This window comes from Argopecten irradians, chromosome 13 (assembly GCF_041381155.1).
Source record: "Argopecten irradians isolate NY chromosome 13, Ai_NY, whole genome shotgun sequence".
Lineage (NCBI taxonomy): Eukaryota > Metazoa > Mollusca > Bivalvia > Pectinida > Pectinidae > Argopecten > Argopecten irradians.
Window position 1 is genome coordinate 30,629,377 of NC_091146.1, and position 20,058 is coordinate 30,649,434.

General features: G+C 35.9%; 2 protein-coding genes and 1 long non-coding RNA gene across 4 annotated transcripts; 1 reads left to right on the forward strand and 2 right to left on the reverse strand.

Moving 5' to 3' along the window:
- Window positions 1-6,419: 6,419 nt before the first annotated feature.
- On the forward strand, window positions 6,420-10,067 carry LOC138306543 (uncharacterized). The gene is made up of 3 exons (XM_069246992.1): window positions 6,420-6,442; window positions 7,710-9,236; window positions 9,452-10,067. The coding sequence occupies exons 1-3, from the start codon at window positions 6,420-6,422 to the stop codon at window positions 10,065-10,067; spliced, it is 2,166 nt and encodes a 721-aa protein (XP_069103093.1).
- A 534-nt stretch (window positions 10,068-10,601) lies between these two features.
- LOC138305801 (probable basic-leucine zipper transcription factor I) lies at window positions 10,602-12,145 on the reverse strand. Its single transcript, XM_069246067.1, has 2 exons — window positions 11,954-12,145; window positions 10,602-11,564 (listed from the first exon to the last, which is right to left on the reverse strand). The coding sequence occupies exons 1-2, from the start codon at window positions 12,143-12,145 to the stop codon at window positions 10,602-10,604; spliced, it is 1,155 nt and encodes a 384-aa protein (XP_069102168.1).
- A 1,506-nt stretch (window positions 12,146-13,651) lies between these two features.
- LOC138306452 (uncharacterized) lies at window positions 13,652-18,345 on the reverse strand. Of its 2 annotated transcripts, none has more exons than XR_011205867.1 (3): window positions 18,117-18,345; window positions 15,069-15,211; window positions 13,652-14,149 (listed from the first exon to the last, which is right to left on the reverse strand). It is a non-coding gene; the product is annotated as an uncharacterized lncRNA (long non-coding RNA). The 2 variants fall into 2 exon arrangements; XR_011205866.1 differs by having other exon boundaries at window positions 18,111-18,344.
- Between the last annotated feature and the right edge of the window lie 1,713 nt (window positions 18,346-20,058).

The window sequence follows — 20,058 nt, forward strand, 5'->3', positions numbered from 1 at the left end:
GGATATCGCATTAGGCCCAGGTACTCATATTTTCTTATGAAAATGAGTGACCTTGACCTACTTTCAAGGTCACATGCAGCACAAATAGGCTGAAATCTTTAAACGACTTCTTCTCAATAACCATAAAGCCCAGAGTACTCATATTTGGCCTGTAGCATGCTGGGATGAAGAGCTATTTAAGTTGTGAAAATAAATGACCTTGACCTACTTTCAAGGTCACAGGGGTCAAATAGGCTGAAATCTTTGAACGATTTCTTCTCAATAACCATAAGGCCCAGAATACTCATATTTGGCCTGTAGCATGCTGGGGTGAAGATCTACCCAATTTGTGAAAATGAATGACCTTGACCTACTTTCAAGGTCACATGGGTCAAATAGGCTGAAATCTTTAAACGACTTCTTCTCAATAACCATTAGGCAGATAGTACTCATATTTAGCCTGTAGCATGCGGGGATGAAGATCTACCAAAGTTGTGAAAATGAATGACCTTGACCTACTTTCAAGGTCACATGGGTCAAATAGGCTGAAATCTTTAAACGACTTCTTCTCAATAACCATTAGGCCCAGAGTACTCATATTTAGCCTGTAGCATGCGGGGATCAAGATCTACCAAAGTTGTGAAAATGAATGACCTTGACCTACTTTCAAGGTCACAGTGGTCAAATAGGCTGAAATCTTTAAACGACTTCTTCTCAATAATCATTAGGCCCAGAGTACTCATATTTAGCCTGTAGCATGCGGGGATGAAGGGCTACCAAAGTTGTGAAAATTAATGACCTTGACCTACTTTCAAGGTCACAGTGGTCAAATAGGCTGAAATCTTTGAACGACTTCTTCTCAATAACCATAAGGCCCAGAATACTCATATTTGGCTTGTAGCATGCTGGGGTGAGGGGCTACCAAAGTTGTGAAAATGAATGACCTTGACATACTTTCAAGGTCACATGGGTCAAATAGGCTGAAATCTTTAAACGACTTCTTCTCAATTACCATTAGGCCCAGAGTACTCATATTTAGCCTGTAGCATGCGGGGATGAAGATCTACCAAAGTTGTGAAAATAAATGACCTTGACCTACTTTCAAGGTCAAAGTGGTCAAATAGGCTGAAATCTTTGAACTACTTCTTCTCAATAACCATAAGGCCCAAAGTACTCATATTTGGCCTGTAGCATGCTGGGGTGAGGGGCTACCGAAGTTGTGAAAATAAATGACCTTGACCTACTTTCAAGGTCGCAGTGGTCAAATAGGCTGAAATCTTTGAACGACTTCTTCTCAATAACCATAAGGCCCAGAGTACTCATATTTGGCCTGTAGCATGCTGGGATGAAGGGCTACCAAATTTGTGAAAATATTTGACCTTGACCTGCTGTCAAGGTCGCAGTGTCAAATAGGCTGAAATCTTTGAACGACTTCTTCTTAATAACCATAAGGCCCAGAGTACTCATATTTGGCCTGTAGCATGCTGGGATGAAGGGCTACCAAATTTGTGAAAATATTTGACCTTGACCTGCTGTCAAGGTCGCAGTGTCAAATAGGCTGAAATCTTTGAACGACTTCTTCTTAATAACCATAAGGCCCAGAGTACTCATATTTGGTCTGTAGTATGCCGGGATGAATGGCTACCAAAGTTTTGAAAATGAATGACCTTGACCTACTTTCAAGGTCACAGGGGTCAAATAGGCTGAAATCTTTGAATGATGACTTCTTCTAAATAACCAAAGGGTCCAGGATACTCATATTTGGCCTTTGGCATGCTGGGATGAAGGGTTACCAAAGTTATTGAAATGAATGACCTTGACCAACTATCAAGTTCAGGGGGGTCAAATATTCTAAAATCTTGAATTTTGAACTTCTCAAATTCTGTCAATGTGATTTAGCTGATACTTGCATGAAATAATCCTTGTTATGGTCGTGACCAAGTGTTTTTATATCTTATGTTGATCTGAAATCCAAGATGGACACCACTCTCGCCATCTTGAAAATATAGTTTGAACCTATTCTCAAGCTCTACCAGTGCAATTTTGCTGGAACTTGTCTGAATAATTTTAAGGATACTGACATTGTCCCAACAAAGTGTTGTTATTTGTCGGGTTGGCCCGAAAACCAAGATGGCCACCAAAGCCGCCATCTTGAAAACACATTTTAACTTCTTGACTGAAACTTGCATTAAATGATCCTTACATGGTCATGACCAAGTGTTTTTATTTTTTAACCATGACATCATATCTAACTAATTTCCTATACAGCTATTGCCAAGGTAGTCAGATGACCGTTAAGGCCCTTGGGCCTCTTGTTAATAATTCATGAAAGGATTTCGAAGTAAGTTTAAATAATTTCAGGAACTTTAGCATGTTTAAATTAAATTAGTTAGCACCGAATAACTGGACATTTTGTCCAGCACTTTTTCAAAAACTCCTGGTAGCAAAACCTATGGGGCATCATTTGGAAAGAATACAAAGTATGGAAAGAGTTTAAAGTACCATGTACACAAGACTAATGTTACATGTTGTATTTGTAGGATGGAACTAAGGACAGTTGTTGCTGTTATTAGACATGGCGACCGTACACCGAAACAGAAAATGAAAATGGAGGTCAAACATAAAAAGTTGGTAGACATATCTCTTCAGTGTTTTACTTTTCAAGTCTATTTTCAATCATTTACAGTTTCAGTTTATGAAAGGAATTGTAATGTGAAAACAACAAACATGAAATATGAATCCTTAATTGATACGTCTGTATAAAAAGAGCAGGTCGGTTGAGTTGTACATAAATATGGTCTTTGTCACTCAGCTGACAGAGCATGCTTCTTTGGCTCAGTCGGTAGAGCCGTAGTTATTCACACCGTAGATGTGTAATTTTCACTGTTCTTTTACACAAGCATTTAATTTCTGTTTTGTGTCATACATAACCTTACATCATTTCCTGAACTTGTTTCATGGATATGTTGTAAAATAGTTGCAAGGTTCTGCTTTATTTGATATATCATATAGTCACATATTGATTTGTATTTAAATTGTCTAAAGATCTCTTCAAGAAGTATGATGGCTATCGTACTGGACATTTAAAGCTGAAGAAACCAAAACAGCTTCAGGAGGTTTTAGATATCGCTCGGTTCTTATTGTCGGAACAGCAGTCATCATCAGATCCAGAAATAGCAGAGAAAAAGGCGAAACTACAACAGCTGAAATTAGTATTAGAAATGTAAGATGCATATTTTCTAGTCATAATTTGAAATCTTACATAGAATATTACCTTATCCAATAATTTAATTGATAAAGTTTAATCTAAGTACATGATAAATTTAAAATAATTTCTGCTATATCTGATTAAAGAAAATTCTAAAATGTTTTAATTTACTCGTTTATGGAGCTTTCGTATCTTTTATTGAAACATTAATAAAATTTGATTTTGAATCCTAAAAAAAAAGTTTATTGGGCTAGATTTGAAGCAGCAGAATTCAATTTGATAAATAAATGTGATTATCGTGTATGTACGACTGACAATAATTACTAAATCATAGAACTTTTAACATTGCATTCCTGCTAAAATTGGAATTAATAATAATCATAATGATAACAATTAATAACCATTGTAACCACAAGCTGAACTCTTTAATTTGAAGGTGGGATTTTCATCACAATTTCGAAAAAGAGAGCACATTTTTGTGCGCCTTAGAAAAGTTGGTTATAATCTGCTATGTTTTGTGGTTTTCTGGTTAAAATGTATGAGTTATTTCCCCTGCCATTGTAAGTTATCTCCCCTTTGAGACTCTGCAGAATTTGCCTTTTGCTAATATAAAGTTACCCGCCATGCCATAAGCAAAGAAATTACTTCAGATGTATAAAATAAAGAAAGATATGAAAAATGTAATTCCAAATTTTGATCTCCTTGTGTGCCATGTAAGGTGTTTGATGAAAAGCAAGTTAAAATCATCAATTTCTGAATCATGAAATTATATATTAATGTTATTAAACAATTTTTTGCTTGATTTTTGTAATTCTTTCCTTGGTAAATAACGTTACCCTCCCTTTTATTGCTTGTTAAAGTAAAAATATTTCTTATCATACCACTTTTCTGTCATGGACAATATCATACATACATTTTATTATGTATTTGAAGAAGAAAACATTTCATCTTATAATTGTATTTTTGTCATGAATCACAATCTACCTCAAGGGGAGGTAATCCAAGAATTGTTTACATGTGCAGATGAAGTTTGTTGATAATGAAGAAAATCATCGTAATGTCCATTTTGATAAGAAACAAAACTTTAATAATTGATTCTTTCTCTTTGTTTTTGTCATGTTTTATGATTTAAGCAGGCAACCAAAATCATCTGTTGGAAATTGGAATGGGTTGGTGCTTAGTTATATGTGAAATTCAAGAACCCTGATAAAGTGGATTGTTATTTAGTACCATACAGCTTGATGGAGGAAGTAAGGTCATTCTGGTGCCTTCGAGAAGCAAGGTCATTCTGGTGCCTTCGAGAAGTAAGGTCATTCTGGTGCCTTCGAGAAGTAAGGTCATTCTGGTGCCCTCTGGATGTAAGTTTATTTTATTGAGTAATTTTGTCTTTATGTTGTGTACCTAGACACACTGGTGGTCATTCTGTCTGTTGAGGCCAATTTTACTTCCTTAATTGTTCAATGGAGTTACCGACAGACATACAGTAGTAGAGCATGCACAGATCTACACTGTTTAGAGGTCGATTTGGGTCATGTTTACAAACCGTGATATTTAAATACCTGCAGCTCACCTGGGGTGTATTGTCTGTTGGGTATGTGTATTGGGTAATAAGTCATAACTGTACTGTACATGTATAGGTAGATGAATACATGTATTTATTTTCATATCTGTACTGTACTGTGACCCAAACTTTAATTTAGATTAGCTGAAATTAATATTTACCTGTGAAAATTTATAAATTCTAGATGTATTGTGTCATAAACAAGAGATCCCAGAGGGATCTTGGCGCCCACCAAAGAATGATCTATGTCTGACAATGGAAAGAGGGATCTTTTCTCTGCTTTTCAAACTTTTGCAAACATACTATATATAAAATTTGAGACAGATCGCTTCAGTACTTCCTGAGAAACAGCAGTAACAAACTTCAACTATCAAAATCCAAGATGGCTCCTTGGCGGCCATCTTGATGATTGATCGGTCCCAAATCGAAATATGCACAACTAGGGCCCTAGGGGAACCTATATATGAAATTTGAGACAGATTCATTCAATACTTTCTGAGAAATAGCGATAACAATCTTAACTATCAAAATCCAAGATGGCAGCCTGGCGGCCATTTTGTTGACCGATCGATCCAAAAACGCATTATGTACAACTAGAGCCCTAGGGGCACCTACATATGAAATTTGAGAAAGATCCCTTCAGTACTTTGTGAGATATAGCGATAACAATCTTTAACTATCAAAATCCAAGATGGCTGCCTGGCGGCCATCCTGTTGACCGATCGGTCCCAAAACGCAACATGCACAACTAGGACCCTAGGGGAACCTATATATAAAATTTGAGACAGATCCCTTCAGTACTTTCTGAGAAATAGCGATAACAAACTTTAACTATCAAAATCCAAGATGGCTGCCTGGCGGCCATCTTGTTGACCGATTGGTCCCAAAATGCAATATGCACAACTAGGGCCCTAGGGGAACCTACATATGAAATTTGAGACAGATCCCTTCAGTACTTTCTGAGAAATAGCGATAACAAACTTTAAGTATCAAAATCCAAGATGGCTGCCTGGCGGCCATCTTGTTGACCGATTGGTCCCAAAATTCAATATGCACAACTAGGGCCCTAGGGGAACCTACATATGAAATACGAGACAGATCCCTTCAGTACTTTCTGAGAAATAGCGATAACAAGAATTGTTAACGGACGGACGGACGGACGGACGGACGGAAGGACGGACGGACGGACGGACGGAAGGACGGACGGAAGGACGGACGACGGACCACGGACAAAAAGCGATTTGAATAGCCCACCATCTGATGATGGTGGGCTAATAAAAAGACAATTCATTCTCATTTTCATTGTTATATTGATTATTTGGTTTAATGGCAGAATAATTTTACTAAACATTTTACAATGAATGAATTCTGGTCCAAGGTCAAATACTCTAAAGTAAATTTCTTAATTAGATGTCGCTATACTCATCAAGCTTCGTCCCTCGCTTTCCGTAAAACTTTACATTCAAACGACTTCTTCTCAATAACCAGAAGGCCTAGGTACTCATATTAGGTCTGCAGCATGCTGGCATGAAGAGCTACCAAATTATTAAAATGAATGATCTCAACCTTCATTCAAGCTCACAGAGGTCAAATAGGCTAAAATCTTTAAATACCATCTTTTCAATAATTAAGAGGCCTAGAGACCTAATAATAAGCCTGTAGTCTGGCAGAATGGTGAAAAAAATGTGGGATTGGTAGTAAAAACATGATTTCTTGCATGATAGAAGGTGGTTACCTGCTGATCAATTTCAGATATGGGGCCAATTGAAATAATCCAAGATGGCCGCCAAATCCAAGATGGCCGCCATTTTTGATAAAATAATGATATATTGTATATTTTATCATTATAAATTATATAAATTTATATAAAAAGATGTAGCAAATGCTTTTGCTATCTTCTACTTTTTTCTTAAACACTTTTTTTTTTGCATTTTTAATCATTTAAAAAACCAACATCGGCTTGTTTTTAGATATGACTGACTACAATAGTATACTACTTGGATGACACAAAATGCATGGATTACATCAAATTGGCATAAAAGTACTATTTTGCATGATCATTTAAATAATAAAAATAGAAAAACAGAAAAATACAGTAAAAACTACCAGTTAGCATAATCAAAATTGATAAAACATTGATTTTTTGATACGGTCAAAATCAACCGGGCATTTTTTTCATGCTGCACTTTAACGAAAACAATGGAGGAGGAGCTGAACGCTGTTCGTGAAAAAAATCAAATTTGATGTAAGTAATGAAAACCAATTATATGAAATCATACTGTTTTATGAAAATTTAATGTTTGAAGAAATAATCATCCAATATTTTGCAGTTATATTTCTATTTAAAAAAAAAAAAAAATACAAAAAATGTCCCTCTTCTTGTAAAATGCATAGAATAAGAAAATGTCCTTCACTACAGTTTTACTTAAATATCAATATTTCATATAGCATTATTTGAACAAAACATCAATGAAAAATCAGTTGTTAATAACTTGTCATCTTATAAACAAAAAAAAATATCTAAAATAATTGAAAAAGTTTAAATTTCCCTCCTTCACAACTTTTGATCTGTTATTCGGTGTCATGTCAAATTTCAGCCTGGAATAAAAGTTCCGGGAACTAGTTTAGAATAACAATATTTCATAGTTTTCATGCATTTTTTTGTTATGTTTTCAGGGATAAAATTAATCTGTGATGTACGGGAAAGAGTCATGTGTAGTAAAAAGAAAGCATTTTCAATTGTTGATTCCAATTCAGGAACATTCATTAAACAACCAACAAAGCAAATTGACTGGGATAAATGTTGCTTATGTCAGCAAACAACAAAAGATCCGCTAAGATGTCCCATAAACACAAAAAGAAAAGATATTGAGACAGGACATGGCTACAAGACAATTGCAGAACATATAGAGGCATTCCACAAGCTCAACTCATTGCCAGAAAAAATATCCTATTTGATAGGCTTACAGAGGGAGATAGTATAGAGAGTAACCTTACAAGACATAGTGCGAAATATCACAAAAAATGTAAGGACCAGCTAAACAGTACAAAGCTTCAACGAATTCGAAAAAGATTCAGTGATGAAAATGATCAGGAAAACACCCCCGTGAAAGTGACTAGATTATATAAAGCCGAAGCACCAAACTCGAAAGAAAAAACAGTGAAAAGGTGTTTTTTCTGTGATGAATCAACAGGGAACTTACATAAAGTAGAAACATTCAATGTTGACCAGCGCATTCGTGAGGCGGCTGCTTTATTACAGGACACATGGATTCTTGGGAAGCTCAGTTCAGCAGATCTGATAGCACAAGGGTCAACATACCATTTGAACTGCTTGGCAACGTTCTATCGAAGAGCAGAAAAAGTCAAATGTAATAAGAAAGTAGATGTTACTATAAATAGGATCCATGGCATTGCCTTAGCAGAACTTGTTTCTTTTATAGAGGAAGCTTCAGCAGAAAGCAATGATCTTGCTCCCGTGTTTAAGTTATCAGACCTTACCTCTATATATACTTCACGACTTAAGCAACTCGGTTGTGAAAAGGAAAGCCGCGTTCATTCTACTGATTTAAAGAACAGAATTCTAGATCACTTTCCCTCTATGCAGGCTCACAAACATGGTAGAGAAGTATTGCTTTGTTTCAACACAGACATTGGAGATGCACTCCACATAGCATGTTGGAATAACTTTGATGAAGAGGCCATAATTCTATCAAAGGCAGCCAATATCATTCGAGGAGATGTTCAGAAGTTGGAGAATATGGAGAATAAATCGTTCACAGGGGAATTTCAAAAGAATTGCCAAGAAAAATCTGTACCACAGTCCCTCTTGACATTAGTTTCGATGATTCTCGAAGGTTCAAATATAAAAAATCAAGCAAGTAATAGATCACAAGCTGCACTCAGTATAGCACAACTATTACTTTTCAACCTTTCCATCCGTCGTCGCACGGGATCAACTGCCCTTTTCCACTCAGCAGAAAGGGAGCCACCATTACCAGTGTATCTAGGTATGAAGCTACATGCAGAAACACGAAAAAGAGGATTAATTGAAACGCTTTTTAGGATTGGCATTTCAGTTTCATACGACAGAATACTTGCTTTGTCCACTGGGATTGGAAATGCTGTGTGTGATAGGTTTGAAGAAGAAGAAATAGTGTGTCCTCCCAAGCTTCGTAAAGACCTTTTCACTACTGGAGCAGTTGACAACATTGACCATAACCCATCTTCTACCACCGCTCATGGATCTCTACATGGAACTGGGATATCTCTGTTTCAACATCGATCAGATAACCTTGAGGGACAAGACAGGAATATCATCTTAATATCAGACGGACAGAGCAGAAAAAATATACAGCCTCTTCCTGATGCATATTGTAGTGTCCCTCCAGTTGTTCTCCGAGATTCTGAGCCAGCAATTCCAGAGTGTCAAGGTCCTGTAATATCTAATGGTTACTCAATACCTGGAGCCATCAAAGGTCAATACAGGTAGGTAACTATAAAATACAAACTGTAATAGTGGTAAATACCATTTTGTGCTTACTTATATATCTTTTTGTAATTTGTATCCAAACATGACTATCTATCGTGGTAAATCTGTCCACAATAACATAATCAAATGTAAAAATATGTTCAAAATAGGTAGATGAAAACATGTTTGGGAATTTTGTTTCAAACTATCTGATTTGTTTTTATAATTGCAGTTGGCTGAACAATCTGATGGCAGTTATTTTGGATGTTGACGAGGGTGATAGTCAGAACATATCATGGGCTGCGTACCGAGCCAACGCATCTCAGCTGATGATACAGCAGAGCACTGACCTATCTGCATTACTACCACTCTTTGAGGAGACGTCTAAATCACCTGCTATGATTAAACATGCGATGAGTATCGTACAGAAAAATGTTGAATTTCTGAATCCAGGACAAACCGCTGTTATTGCTTTTGACCAACCTCTATTCACTATCGCAAAGAAAATTCAGTGGAATTTTCCTCTCACTCATGGAGAGGACAAGCTTGTCATCATGTTTGGAGGACTCCATATTGAAATGGCTGCCTTGAAGACCATTGGAGACTGGCTGGAGGACAGTGGCTGGACTGAAGCTTTGGTTGAAGCAGAGATAGCGTCTGCTGGCACTGCAGAATCATTCCTAAAGGCCTCACACATAGCAAGAACACGACATGCTCATCAAGTTACAGTCGGCAGTCTATATATTCTAATGCAAAAGGCATACATGGATTACAGAAACAAAATTGACACGGAGCCACTAGAATTGCAAAATTTCATGCTTTTACTACAAAACCCACAATTCTTCTGATTTATGCACCATTCTGCCAGACTACTGAGGCATGCTCGTGTATGAAGTGCTACCAAATTTGTTTAAACGAATGACCTTGATCGCCGTTCAAGTTTACAGGGGTCAAATAGGGTAAGATAGTTTAAAGATGCTCCACTGCCAACAGAGCATACCATATTCGACGCAAATAAGACCCCCCACACATTTTGACACATTTCTAGATATAGGGGGGATATCTGCAAATAAGACTCCCAACCTATTTTCTCCGTTTGCTGAGCAATGGAGTAAATTAAAAATGTGACCAAAATGATTGTGTACCGGGACTTATTTTTGTTTGTTTTATCGGCATAGAAAAATCATGTAGTAAACAACTGATTGTGTGCTTATTATTTTTGTCATTTAATTCAAGTTAATTCACAGGTGTTTTACTTTAATTATCAAGTGGTAGAATCTGTTTTTCGACTGCGATTGTGGTGGAATCTGTTTTTGGACTGAGACAGTGGTGGAATCTGTTTTTGGTCTGAGATTGTGGTGGAATCTGTTTTTCGACTGAAATTATGGTGGAATCTGTATTTGGACTGAGATTGTGGTGGAATCTGTGTTTGGACTGAGATTGTGGTGGAATCTGTGCTTGGACTGAGATCGTAGTGGAATCTGTTTTTGGACTGAGATTGTTGTGGAATCTGTGTTTGGACTGAGATTGTGGTGGAATCTGTGCTTGGACTGAGATCGTAGTGGAATCTGTTTTTGGACTGAGATTGTGGTGGAATCTGTTTTTGGACTGAGATTGTGGTGGAATCTGTTTTTGGACTGAGATTGTGGTGGAATCTGTTTTTGGACTGAGATTGTGGTGGAATCTGTTTTTGGACTGAGATTGTGGTGGAATCTGTTTTTGGACTGAGATTGTTGTGGAATCTGTTTTTGGACTGAGATTGTGGTGGAATCTGTTTTTGGACTGAGATTGTGGTGGAATCTGTTTTTGGACTGAGAGATTGTGGTGGAATCTGTATTTGGACTGAGATTGTGGTGGAATCTGTGTTTGGACTGAGATTGTGATGGAATCTGTATTTGGACTGAGATTGGTGTGAAATCTGTTTTTGGACTGAGATTGTGATGGAATCTGTATTTGGACTGAGATTGGTGTGAAATCTGTTTTTGGACTGAGATTGTGGTGGAATCTGTGTTTGGACTGAGATTGTGATGGAATCTGTATTTGGACTGAGATTGTGTTGGAATCTGTATTTGGACTGAGATTGTGGTGGAATCTGTGTTTGGACTGAGATTGTGGTGGAATCTGTGTTTGGACTGAGATTGTGATGGAATCTGTTTTTGGTCTGAGATTGTGGTGGAATCTGTTTTTGGACTGAGATTGTGGTGGAATCTGTTTTTGGACTGAGATTGTGGTGGAATCTGTTTTTGGACTGAGATTGTGGTGGAATCTGTTTTTGGACTGAGATTGTGGTGGAATCTGTTTTTGGACTGAGATTGTGATGGAATCTGTTTCTGTACTAAATACCTCTACACTCCAATCTACAATAAAAATAACTCAATATATTTAGTGGAGAAAACAGCCTTGAACTACAGTCAACTGTGTAACAGTCAAATCTCTAGTTAATTGTTGATTTTATAAAGTACAATTACTGGTTGATTTTACTGTCTGTATGCTATTTTAACACATGCGTCCATTACACAGAATGACATATTCATCGAGCGAGGCTGCTAGATTTTTCTCTATTTCATCATTGGATTTTTCTTCAATTTCTAATTATTTTGATCTTGTCAATGATTTTTGTCAGTTGTATGATATTTTGAAACCATTTTGTAAAGTGAAATCATTTTTGCTACTGGGGGGTACAAATTCTCAATATCCACATGGTGTTTTGTATATATGTGCTGTCGACTTTTACTGATTTCTCAAACTTCTTTTTAATAAGTTCATCTGCTGTTACTGATTGAAGACATTTCTTTGTACTAACAGTTTTCATTTCCTCTGTAGAGAAAATATTTTCTTTGTTAACAGCTGATGTTTCTGGGTTATATATACAAGGCCCGGGGGTGGGGACTGAAGGGATACTTGGAGGGGGTAGTTCATCAGCCATTTCAGGATTATTACACAACACTACCTCCATTTCTTTTTCTGGGTTATATGTACAAGGCCCCGGGGGGTAGGGACTGTAACGATACTGGGGAGGGGGTAGTACCGGAAAATACCCAGTTCTAATGGAACTGGCCGCCATTACACATTGTGGTTGAACATCTTGTATGCCGAACCCTGACCCTTGCTCTTAGAGTAATGCTACTTTTGTTTAAAACTGCTCAAATCGCCCTGAAAGTAGTGTATTTACCATATTAAGTAAAATGTTTTGACTAAAAAATCCTTTTATCACCGCCACAGTGGTTATGTAGTTCATTTGTTTAACGTGCGTGACTTTGGTTCAGATATAGGTACAGCGTACATATTGTACCTGCTTAATCGTATTGATCAACGATTTGTAATTACAACAGTATCAACTAAAATACTAAAGAATGACGTGGAATTTTTCAATACTTCATGTTATATCCTTCATAAGAAATGTAGAACAATACATTTATGCCATATTTTGCTTCTTGGTTATGTAAAAGAATTATCCTGAGTGAATTGTCCCTTTAAATACATGTTTTTTTTTCCCATTTATGATAAACCCTCAATTGTAAAATTTAGTTATGTGATAAAAATGTCTAAAATTTGTGTTCATTTCATAAAATATACTAAGACAAGTTTCATAAAATTTCCTATGACATGAATACTGATTAAACATCCTAACTATTGTACTTACTGTGTTGTTATCATAATTATGTTAATTATAAACATTTTCATTATAATTGTACAAAAAATATTGTAAATGATAGTTACTAATTAAATGCTGTGTAACCAAATGAGATGTTATTTGTCATCTATTCTGTAGTTGTATATTACAGAGTTATCTGCCCTTGCGGGTAGGTATTGATCGTGATGTCACATGTTTGTGAGCATAATGTCATACTTCTCAGGGAAAATGATGTATATTTTGCTTACAAAATAATGACGTCACAATGGATACCTATCCCCATGGGATCTACAATGTAACTCTGTAATATGCACACACTGAATATTTAGGAAATGGAAATTTAAAAATAATTCATTATTGACAATTTAGAAAGGTCAACTTGAGTATTTCATGGAATGACTTTCCTCCTATATGGAAAATGGTCCGAGTTATATCATAGCAAAACTGAAGACACAGGTAATTTTGGTCCTTTGATGTACATCAAAAAAATAAAATAAATGGTACTGTGATTGACTGTGTGGCTTTAAAGTTGGCCATTGCTCTCTCTGTAGTCTTAGTTCAAAGGAAGTCTCTTCAGGCCTGGGATTGGTCAGTTCTTTCTCTCCTGAACTGCCTTCAGTTTTATTATGAAATAGTCCAAGGGTGGATATGACGTCAGTGATAGTAACCCCTTGAATATCGAGGATGGATCAATGTTATTTCAACCAATCCGATTCATTTAAATTTGGTTTTATTCATTAAATATCCTATTAAAGTGAATAGTCACTTAAGGGGGTGCCTGGTTTGTAAGTTGGAGTAAAGCCTGAGTACCATGGGAAAAACCACCAACCACCAATAATCATTAACCACCGACCAGCTGTCAATAGTCACATCTGTGCCATATAGGATTCGAACTCGTAACCTAGAGATGGAGGACTTGTGGTAATATGTTGGGACATCTCAACCACTCAGCATCAATGATTTAAAAGTTTTACTTCAGGTATTTAGTAAATCTTAAAAGTAAAAAAAGTCTCTCTTAATATTCATCATTATACTCAATGTCTTTTATGCTATCTTTATCAATATTATGCTACCATGAGTATTCAAAAATAGAATTCACAGCATAAAAATAATGGAAAACAAATACCTGTGAATTTTTTAATAAATTAATACTTAAAATATAAATTTCAATACAAAACAAAGTACATAACTTAAGGTATATATGCGATGAAAAGCTCTGGGACGTCAATGAGGAAGGTGAAGCTGTTAATTTTCCAGTCACCGTGAGGCTCGTCGTAAGTATACCGCCGTGAACATCTGTAACAAGATTATAAAAAAATTAAAACAAAGAATATTTCATTTCATTTTCAATTTACCTAGGAAATTGATTTATTCCAATGAAGATTTTTTTGTATAAAACATCATATTGCACATCAGTGATAGTAGACATCTTGTAACTTGATTGATCCATAATTATGTTTGTAGTACTTTTACATTGAATTTTTTTTACAACCATTAAAAATTATCATAGTGGTCTTATGACATAAACACCACATTGGAACTATATAGGCTTAGGTGAATGCCACAGAAAGCTGAATTTAAATCAATGAAATATCACACACCTCATTACGTGGTCTTACAGGGGTACAAAATTAGCATACTCGTAGGTACTGTTGTGAAAAACACTTGTACAATTTTTACAGTAAAATGTATAACTGTATTCAGTATAATAAACACAACTAGATCCCCTTTATGAAGTAAAATCACAAATATCTATATATATTGATTTTTCTTACTTTTTATACATTTTTTCTTGTTGGGTATCAATTTGGGTACACATCATGTGACAAAACTAGAAATTTCGACACATGCTATTAATCGTTCTAATAGTAAAAAATAAGCACTGTAATAACAAAAACAAAGTATCAAAATAAAGTTTGTATGCTCTTTTTCAAAACAAAACAGAAAAAAGTGAAGCACACCAAGCAACAAATGCCATATAAGAGAAATCTACGTGTATCGGTATCAATTTGCGTACAATGAAATTTGAGAAAAGATCCTTTCAGTACTGTCTGAGAGATAGTTGTTGATGGATGGAGGACGGACGGACGGACGGACGGACGGACGGGACGGACGGACGGACGACGGACGGACGGACGGACCATGGACAAAAGGCAATTAAAAAACCAAGCATCTGGTGACGGTAGGTAAAAAATTGAGTGCAATAAAAACTGACCTGTACATAAAGTGGATATCAAGGTCCATGGGAATATCCGCAGGCTGCTTCATCCAGGTAGGGGAGATAACTCTCTTTAGTGTTTTAACCATCTCTGTGGATATCATGGCTTCTCAACACCCCAGTTAGACTGATACGTGAATCTGTAAATCAAATATACAACCAGATATTTTCATTATCAAGTATTTCAGGGGTTTAATGTATCTTTTGAATTAAAATACTTCATTAAAAGTTTGATTTTTACTTACTGTTTCATGTAATCAAGTTTTCAAGAGGAGCAAGAATATACAGATAAATTGAAATTAAAATTTGAAAATTTCAATAAAATGATTTGAGTAGAATTTCTTTTAAACTTAGTCAGTTTACTTTAGGTAGATTTGCTTTTAATATACCTAACATTACTGTTTGTTAATATTAGGGCAGTTTTGATTTTATTATCATGTATATATAACTTGTCTAAACGGGATGTGAACCGGACCAGTCTATTTGTTCGGTTTATACAGGCGTCCGGTTTTATAGAGGATAGAACCTTATCACAATATGTTCACATGGAAATCACCAGAAGATTTTTTTTTTATAGCACAAACATTTATTCCCACATATGTACAAGGTAGAACACAGAATCCCATCCTACGTTTTCTTGGTTTCTGAGGTGTACATGTACGATCCAATTCTCTCGGTGTGCTACATTCAAATGAACTCTCAGAAGTTATGCGTATGTTTTATTGTTAGAATTGACCGTGAAAAGTATTCACAAATACAATGTACATGTAACAAAACCATCGAGTGAAAAGTTGTCACTATCTAGTCCTTAGTATACCGGTACAGGTAAATGCCCTTAGGCGCCTCATGATCAGTCCCATGTTGTGAAAACATTGCTGCCGGTTTGCCCAAGTTAATTTTAAAAAGAAAGGTATAGTAACATTAGCTAGACAGTTCCGGTTTTCAGAGTAGACAGGTTTCGGATTATACAGATTTTGGGTACTATAGTTTATTAAGAAATTTGCCGGCACCAAGCAAATTAATCGTTATAGACCAGTTTCCAGTTTATACAGGGTTTGGTTTAGACAAGTTATACTGTATAACATCAGCATTGTGTTCCATATTACATGAACTACATGTGAATCAAGACATAATTAATTATGTGTCTCAAAGGGTAGAAGGCATCATACATATGCATACTTACTGTGACATATTAATGTACCATCAGTACGGAAAGATAGAGGTTTTACAGAAAGATATACTGGCTAACTGTTTTAGAGGTTTTACAGAAAGATATACTGGCTAACTGTTTTAGAGGTTTTACAGAAAGATATACTGGCTAACTGTTTTAGAGGTTTTACAGAAAGATATACTGGCTAACTGTTTTAGAGGTTTTACAGAAAGATATACTGGCCAACTGTTTTAGAGGTTTTACAGAAAGATATACTGGCTAACTGTTTTAGAGGTTTTACAGAAAGATATACTGGCTAACTGTTTTAGAGGTTTTACAGAAAGATATACTGGCTAACTGTTTTAGAGGTTTTACAGAAAGATATACTGGCTAACTGTTTTAGAGGTTTTACAGAAAGATATACTGGCCAACTGTTTTAGAGGTTTTACATGAAAGATATAGGTTTGGCCAACTGATTTTAGAGGTTTTACAGAAAGATATACTGGCTAACTGTTTTAGAGGTTTTACAGAAAGATATACTGGCCAACTGTTTTAGAGGTTTTACAGAAAGATATACTGGCCAACTGTTTTAGAGGTTTTACAGAAAGATATACTGGCTAACTGTTTTAGAGGTTTTACAGAAAGATATACTGACTAACTGTTTTAGAGGTTTTACAGAAAGATATACTGGCTAACTGTTTTAGAGGTTTTACAGAAAGATATACTGGCTAACTGTTTTAGAGGTTTTACAGAAAGATATACTGGCCAACTGTTTTAGAGGTTTTACAGAAAGATATACTGGCTAACTGTTTTAGAGGTTTTACAGAAAGATATACTGGCTAACTGTTTTAGAGGTTTTACAGAAAGATATACTGGCTAACTGTTTTAGAGGTTTTACAGAAAGATATACTGGCCAACTGTTTTAGAGGTTTTACAGAAAGATATACTGGCTAACTGTTTTAGAGGTTTTACAGAAAGATATACTGGCTAACTGTTTTAGAGGTTTTACAGAAAAGATACTGGCTAACTGTTTTAGAGGTTTTACAGAAAGATATACTGGCTAACTGTTTTAGAGGTTTTACAGAAAGATATACTGGCCAACTGTTTTAGAGGTTTTACAGAAAGATATACTGGCTAACTGTTTTAGAGGTTTTACAGAAAGATATACTGGCCAACTGTTTTAGAGGTTTTACAGAAAGATATACTGGCCAACTGTTTTAGAGGTTTTACAGAAAGATATACTGGCTAACTGTTTTAGAGGTTTTACAGAAAGATATACTGGCTAACTGTTTTAGAGGTTTTACAGAAAGATATACTGGCTAACTGTTTTAGAGGTTTTACAGAAAGATATACTGGCTAACTGTTTTAGAGGTTTTACAGAAAGATATACTGGCCAACTGTTTTAGAGGTTTTACAGAAAGATATACTGGCTAACTGTTTTAGAGGTTTTACAGAAAGATATACTGGCCAACTGTTTTAGAGGTTTTACAGAAAGATATACTGGCTAACTGTTTTAGAGGTTTTACAGAAAGATATACTGGCTAACTGTTTTAGAGGTTTTACAGAAAGATATACTGGCCAACTGTTTTAGAGGTTTTACAGAAAGATATACTGGCTAACTGGCCAACTGTTTTAGAGGTTTTACAGAAAAGAATATACTGGCTAACTGTTTTAGAGGTTTTACAGAAAGATATACTGGCCAACTGTTTTAGAGGTTTTTCGTCCACATTTTTGTTCCTTAGAACCAGGAAAAGGCTTTCCACTGTGCCTTTTCGTGGGCGTGGAAAATCCGTGGGTCGGTAAGTAACAGTTTTGAATACAAATAGTTTTTACGATAAAATGATTGTTATAACCAGTCACGTTCACACTGTCAAACATCTTATCCTGACATTGACCGGTTTCGTAATGTGGATAAGCATCTTCGCTGTGCGTTTCTAGACAACTGTCGAGATATAAAGAGCTGCCATATACTTTGAAAAACCTGCAGGTCGTTGTTGTTAAAACATTCCCATGTCGAGACATAGCTGTCACCTGCTCTTATCGGCGTTGACATTAAATACAAGATACGTTTGTGTCTCCTCTAACTCAGGCGAGCTGACATTATTTACGGAAACGGGAAGTTGACAATAATCATAAAAACGAACTAAATATTATCCGGAATGTTGCAATGAACAGCATTTTACTCATATCTCTCTGTGTCAATTCAAAATACGCTATTTAATAAAAACAAACGTTTAAATAATTTGAGAAAAATGGAAACGAAATTCGAAATGTTCAACATAATCATTGCGAATTTGATGCTAACTAGTCGGAAATATTAATATAAGGAGAGAGTTATCTGCCCCTAGCTTTGACTTTTGTTTATTTCCGGTTGGCTGATGAAGAGAAAATTTGCAGTGCCTGCGATCGGTGTCTAAGTCAAATGGTTTTGTGGACAAATAAGCAGGTAGTACGACGAAACATTTCCACATAAGTGGGACGCTTAATATTTATTTGTATTGATACATTTTTGACAGAAAGCATGGTAATATTGGAATTTTTTCATGTTTCACTGCCTACTGTAGGATGGAACTCGGGACCTCTTGGCTTTCTAGACCAGTTGACGCTCAATGCAAAGGATCAAGGCTTTATAAATGAGAAGGATTCGTCACTGTCTCTTTACACAACTAAACACCACGCGAGACGCCTATGAACCGGGAATAAAAACCATATTTTGTTAACAAATACTTGTCTCTAAGACACTTATCGAGTCAAAAAAAACAAAAAAAAAAAAAAACAAAACAAAAAAACATTGGAAAGCTTAATAAATTCCACGATGTCTACTGGTAGTCTTGAAGCAACAGTAGTCGTGATTTGGGAAAAACATTAATTGTTTGCATCTTATGAAACACATTATTTCCACACATATAAACAAAACAACACCGTCATGAAGTATTCGTCACCAGCTCTAGAAATCTAGACGCACTGTACATGAAGAATTATGAATATGCACACAATCACGACTACTATTTGTCATGACTACTGGTTGGGTCCGGCAAGAAGTCATTGGTTTAAGGAAAGAACGATTTAGAAAAAAAGTCTTAAATTGTCATTAAAAATAACCCCAAAAAACAACATCTCATGAAATGACAGCTCGCTTCAGAAAGTAAGACGGTTAAGCCTGGCACCCACAAGCTACATCAAAGTTTGTGCTGGCGGATATCAAAGTAAAATCAGTCGTCCAACATCACGGTCGATGCACAAACACAAAAGTGCATGCGCTGTATTCGTCCACAACACTGAGTGATAAATTCTTGAAAAGAAATAGGAGCCAATATACTGTATTATCATCCAAACTTGTAGCGATATTGAATAAATGCAATACCGATAATAGAATTAATATCGATAACAAATTGATAATTTGATATGGTTCTATCATGCAGTGATTGTACGCACCAAATGTACTTTCAGGGCAATAAACAATGACAGTTTATTTTTGACTATCAAAAATCCAATTGAACACTCTTGTGTTTGAAGAGTAAAAGGAGCGGGTCAGTGTGGTTTATACATATAGTGTTAAACAGGTGGGGGACACTCGTGTATATACAGGATAGTCGGAAGTCCTGAATTTGAGTAACAGACCTGTATTTGAGGGATCATCTAGTTATGCAAATGCAGGATTCTGTGAAATAAAAGAGGATAAAGTTGTTTTAACATTTTTATCCGAAAACAGTGTCCCCAACCTGTTAAATACGGCCTATGTCACTCAGCTGACGGAGCATGCTTTCTTTGACTCAGTCGGTAGAGTTGTACTTTTTCACACTGTAGACTGGGATTCGATTGGGCTTGTACATGTTG